The following is a 5990-nucleotide window of genomic DNA, read 5'->3' as shown; positions in this document are numbered from 1 at the left end:
TCTACGAGTGCTTGTAAATCGCCGATCGTGTCTACAAATGATGGTAAGCACGAGTCTAGTGCAAGGGAAAGCCATTCAGAAAACGATTATAAATGATCTTGGTATACTATTTACTTTACATGAACAATTCTTTACATTCTCCTGTTGTTTTATTACCATTTATTTACGAGTATTATAAATTTTACAGCTAAAATATTATTCTTGAACGAATTACAATTTATAACATTGCTATTATGAGAAGTTACTGTTCTGATTTACAAGTTTTCGCTTTACGAGTGGTCTCCAGGAATATAGTAACTCGTATATCACGTTCTGAGTTCGAATTCCGCCCAAGTCGACTTTGCCTTTCGGGGCCGGTAAGATTGAGTACTGGAGTCGACATAATCGACTCAGTCCCGACCCCGAAATTGCTGGCCTTGTGCCAAAATTTGAAACCAATATAATTATAGTTATTGCAATTTCGTCTCGTTTGCATTCGTCTCTGTCACCCATATCTGAAAATACACTGAAAGTTTGCGACAACTGTAGATAGATGTTGTACAGACACTTCACTTTTAGAGTTTGTTTTTGTTTTTTGTTGTTGTTTTTTTTTTTGCTCATGAAACATGTCAAAGAAGGTACAAAACGGTGAAGCCCGTACGATATATGAAGTTATTCTTTTACTTGTTTCAGTCATTTGACTGCGGCCATTCTGGAGCACCGCCTTTTAGTCGAGCAAATCGACCCCAGGACTTATTCTTTGTCAGCCTAGTACTTATTTTATCGGTCCCTTTTGCCGAACCGCTAAGTGACGGGGACGAAAATATACCAGCATCGGTTGTCAAGCGATGTTCAGGAGACAAACACAGACACACACACACACACACACACATATATATATATATATATATATATATATAATATATATATATATATACATATATACGACGGGTTTCTTTCAGTTTCCATCTACCAAATCCATTCAAAAGGCTTTGGTTGGCTCGAGGCTATAGTAGAAGACATTTGCCCAAGGTGCCATGCAGTGGGACTGAACTCGGGACCATGTGGTTGGTAAGCAAGCTACTTACCACACAGCCACGCCTGCGCCTATGTAAATAGTCTTTCACAAAGAATATTGAATTTAGTGGAAGGATTTTGCGCCAGAAGATAAAAAGAAAATATTGCAAATTAACAACTTCGGTCGTCTCCCCTCACAGATAGAGACGAACTTACACAAGCAATAACTTTGTTTCATTATTTGCAGAGCCAAAAGTTCTGAAGTTCGTGCTTTGACTGAGCTATCAAAAAATACGAAGATAATTTGAAAGCATTATGTAATATAAGGAGACCTTTTTTTTTTTTTGTCTTCTCATAGGCAACGACCTGGTAGAATCGCTAGCACGCCGGGTAAAATGTTTCACAGCATTTCGACCGTTTTTACATTCAGGTTTCAAATTCCATCGAGATCGACTTTGCCTTTCATCCTTTCAGAAGTCGATGAAATAAGTACTAGGTTAGCACTTGGGTCGATGTAATAGACTCACCCCCTTTTCCGATGTTACTGGCCTTGTGCCAAAATTTGAAATCAATATAAGGAGATTTTAAGTGAGAAATATCAACCATCTCGTCTGACATATAGAGACGAATTGTACAACATAAAGTGAAAAGTCTGTTTAATTTCTCAAAAATTATTCTCCCAATAAAAGCGGCGAGCTGGCAGAATCGTTAGCACGCCGGGCGAAATGCTTAGCGGTATTTCGTCTGCCGTTACGTTCTGAGTTCAAATTCCGCCGAGGTCGACTTTGTCTTTCATCCTTTCGGGGTCGATTAAATAAGTACCAGTTACGCACTGGGGTCGATATAATCGACTTAATCCGTTTGTCTGTCCTTGTTTGTCCCCTCTGTGTTTAGCCCCTTGTGGGTAGTAAAGAAATAGGTATTTCGTCTGTCGTCACGTTCTGAGTGCAAATTCCGCCGAGGTCGACTTTGCCTTTCATCCTTTCGGGGTCGATTAAATAAGTACCAGTTACGCACTGGGGTCGATGTAATCGACTTAATCCGTTTGTCTGTCCTTGTTTGTCCCCTCTATGTTATAGCCTCTTGTGTGGGCAATAAAGAAAACATTATTCTCCCAATATTATAGTATAATTGATCCATGATATAATTGTTGTTTTGGACCTGAATATCTTTTAATTAACATTATTAATGCATCTTATAATCACCTTAATTAACAAATTTTTTTCCCCTTATTTTCAGATCTCCACGTCCTCAATAAACTGCCATCATGAACATGTCCATTCTTGCCCTGGCTGTTTTCGCCTCCGTCTTCCTTTTGGTAAACAGTTCAGTAATACCCCACGGTGAACACTATGGTGAACACTATGGAAAAGCAGGCCACGATGAAGCCCACCATGGTGTAGCTTCTGCTGAACACGTAGCAAACAACGCCTACGCTGAACACGGTGAACATGGCGTGAAAGCCGCCTACGACGTCGGTTACCGCAACCATGAACACGATCACGTGGACAACTATGGACACCATGAACACGACGAGGACCACGACAAACACAAGGACGACATGTTGGAAAAATATGGAAACTTTGTTGCTCATGCTGGCCACAACGCATACGGTGGTGAACACAGTGCTGTAGCTGGGCACGCTGATGTGTACGGCGCTGCAGGTGGACATGGCGGATTTTCCGGTCCCGGTTTTGATGGAGTTGGACTCGGTCACGGTGGTTTTGGTGGTCACGGTTTCGGAGGTCTTGGTGGCCACGGCGGTTTTGGCCATGGAGGTTTTGCTGGCCATGGTGGTCTTGGTGGTCACGGTGGTTTTGGTGGTCACGGTGGTTTTGGTGGTGTTGGTGGTCACGGTGGTTTCGGTGGACACGGCTTTGGTGGACATGGTTTGGCTGGACACGGTTATGGTGGACATGGTGGTTATGGTGGCTATGGCGGATACGGTCATTAAAAATAACTTTGTAAAAATAAATTCTTTTATTTTTATCACACTTAAATCCCCAAAAGATGAACCTCAACGCCAACCTGAACCGTATTGATTTACTTACCTGTTGTTGAATAAACGGGTGTTTTCACCCAAATTGTACGTATTAAATATCTGTTTTGCTTTTTTATTATTACATTTATTTCATATTGGCTGGATGGAATCTTTTCGCTTTGAACGGCAGTTTTTTCTAGCGGTATCATATGAAATTGTCACCCATAATTATGACCTTAGTATCGATATATTGCATTTCAATCTGTTTTAGGGTTAGGGTTAGTTAGGGTTTTTTTTTTGCTTCAGAAATGTAAATAAACCCAATCTGTTTCTTAAACGAGGGACATATTCATACAGCACAGAATGTTTTCACCTCAATAGACGTCATTGATTGGTTGAAATTGCAGAAATTGAAGAAAAGAAAACAACAAATATCTTACAAACTATAGCATTTTCTCAAGAGAGAAAAAGATGTTTTATAAACACATTCTACCAATATAAGAAGTTTAAAAGTGTTTAGTTACGTGGAAATTATTTTTTTAAATTGCCGGTCAAACCGAAAAGATCCACTGGATGGCCCCTTGGTTAGGAAGACATACCTTCGAACTAAGAACTAAATTCTTCACATTTATTTCCATCGCTCTACGTCTTTAGATTCATTCACATCTTTCATTCCACACTACCGACCCTTGTCACGGACCCTCTGTAGAATAAGTCTCGGTAACTTGGCTTGTGTTGCTTTTTAACCCCAGGTTAACCACTATATAGAATTCCTGTCCCGACTATTACATCTATTCGGAAAGGCGGCAAGCTGGCAGAAGCGTTAGCACGCCGGGCGAAATACGTAGCCGTATTTCGTCTGCCGTTACGTTCTGAGTTCAAATTCCGCCGAGGTCGACTTTGCTTTCATCCTTTCGGGATCGATAAATTAAGTACCAGTTGCGCACTGGGGGCGGTATAATCGACTTAATCCGTTTCTTTGTCCTTGTTTGTTCCCTCTATGTTTAGCCCCTTATGGGTAGTAAAGAAACGTTAGCACGCGGTATTTCGTCTGCCGCTATGTTCTGAGTTCAAATTCCACCGAGGTCGACTTTGCTTTTCATACTTTCGGGGTCGATAAATTAAGTACCAGTTTCGCACTAGGGTCGATGTAATCGACTTAATCCGTTTGTCTGTCCTTGTTTGTCCCCTCTGTGTTTAGCCACTTGTGGGTAGTAAAGAAATACAAAAAATATTACATCTATTCGGTTTACGAATTTAATTTGTTCCCGGAAGCCGTTCGTCACTCGAAACGCTCGTAAACCGAAACGATTTTCCCCATAGGAAACTCAAGACAAAACACGGCGAATTCGAACGAGGATGTGTACTGAGCGAAAGCTGGACAGCAACTGACGTTCTCCTGCTGATACTCCCAGTTGGTCACGCCAACCATTGCTGTCGGCTTGCGTGTTCGTTACTCCGGACACATTTCGTTACCCGAGACATTCTATGCACGAAAACGTGCTCATAAATCGATTTTTTCGTAATGGTAGGCGTTCGTAAACTGAGGTTCCACGGTAGTACTTTTCTTTTAGGATGATAAGATGTGGTTTAAGGGAATCGTAACTATCATGTGTGTGTGTGTTGTACGTATATGTGTATGCTTATATGCATGCCTGTGTATGTATATACAAATGTAAGTAATAAGTATGTATGCATGTATGTATGTATGTACGTGTGCATGTATAGATGGATGTATGAGTATATTAGTCGTCAATATACATTTGTGAAGGATAGGCGGCGAGCTGGCAGAAACGTTAGCACGCCGGGCGAAATGTGTAGCCGTATTTCGTCTGCCGTTACGTTCTGAGTTCAAATTCCGCCGAGGTCGACTTTGCCTTTCATCCTTTCGGGGTCGATAAATAAAGTACCAGTTACGCACTGGGGTCGATTCAATCCCTTTGTCTGTCCTTGTTTGTCCCTTCTATGTTTAGCCCCTTGTGGGCAATAAAGAAATATACATTTGTAAAGGATATAAGAATCGTTCAGGAAGCCGACAAGCTGTTACCTTATAAAGAAATTTCATGGAGATATTTAGATATTTTTTGGCACAAAATTTCACACAGTCCCTTGTCAATCTCACCGTCAGAAATATACAGTCGATTGCCAGTGGGAAAGATGTAACCAACGACGTTATTGTTCACCCATTGCGATATTAAATAAATAGCTAAAACAAAGTCCTGGGTTGATATAATCGACTATTCCATGCCGCTATATTTTGTCGACCCTGGAGGGTTGAAAGACAACGGTGACATTTACAGGATTCGAATTCAGAATGTAAAGAGTTAGAATGAATACCTATTTCTTTACTACCCACAAGGGGCTAAACATAGAGGGGCCAAACAAAGACAGACATAGGTATTAAGTCGATTACATCGATCCCAGTACGTAACTGGTACTTAATTTATCGACCCCGAAAGGATGAAAGGCAAAGTCAACCTCGGCGGAATTTGAACTCACAACGCAACGGCAGACGAAATACGGTTACGCATTTCGCCGGGCGTGCTAACGCTTCTGCCAGCTCACCGCCTTAATCAGAATGGATACCGCAAGGCATTTTTCCGACGCTCTGACGATTCTAACAATTCGCCAGCTGGAAAATATTGGGTTGTCCGGAAAGTTCGTGCCGATTTATAGTAGCTTACCTTTCGACTTATTTTAGAACATGGTTGAGTCCATAAAATAGGATTTGACTACACCTCCATTTAGAGCACAGTTAAAGATATCATTTCGTGGAAGAAGGTTTATGTTCCTATAACATGTGTTAATTCTGTAACCCTTTAAAATGGAAGATAAGAAAGTTCATTTTCGGCACTTTGATGCTTTGGGAACCAGACAAAAATTGCTGCAGCTCGGCTGGGATGTGTTACCCCACCCTCCATATTCACCAGATATTGCTCCTTCGGATTTCCACTTATTCAGGCCCCTGCAGAATAGTCTTAATGGTAAAAATTTCAATTCCTTGGATGACGTA

The 5990-nt window shown here is 41.2% G+C and overlaps 1 protein-coding gene across 1 annotated transcript in view; it reads left to right on the top strand.

The window, feature by feature from the left end:
• Positions 1–3094, top strand: part of LOC115228460 (cold and drought-regulated protein CORA) — a 5281-nt gene extending 2187 nt beyond the window's left edge. Inside the window, exon 2 of the mRNA XM_029799039.2 lies at positions 2236–3094. Within this exon, the coding sequence (XP_029654899.2) occupies positions 2264–2950 (687 nt within the window). The 5' untranslated portion in view covers positions 2236–2263 and the 3' untranslated portion in view covers positions 2951–3094. The remainder of the gene's footprint in view (positions 1–2235) is intronic.
• Positions 3095–5990: the final 2896 nt, after the last annotated feature.

Source organism: Octopus sinensis, unplaced genomic scaffold, assembly GCF_006345805.1.
Source record: "Octopus sinensis unplaced genomic scaffold, ASM634580v1 Contig10575, whole genome shotgun sequence".
NCBI classification, from domain to species: Eukaryota; Metazoa; Mollusca; class Cephalopoda; order Octopoda; family Octopodidae; genus Octopus; species Octopus sinensis.
Note: the sequence above shows the minus strand (reverse complement) of the source record. Positions and strands in the feature narration are given on the sequence as shown.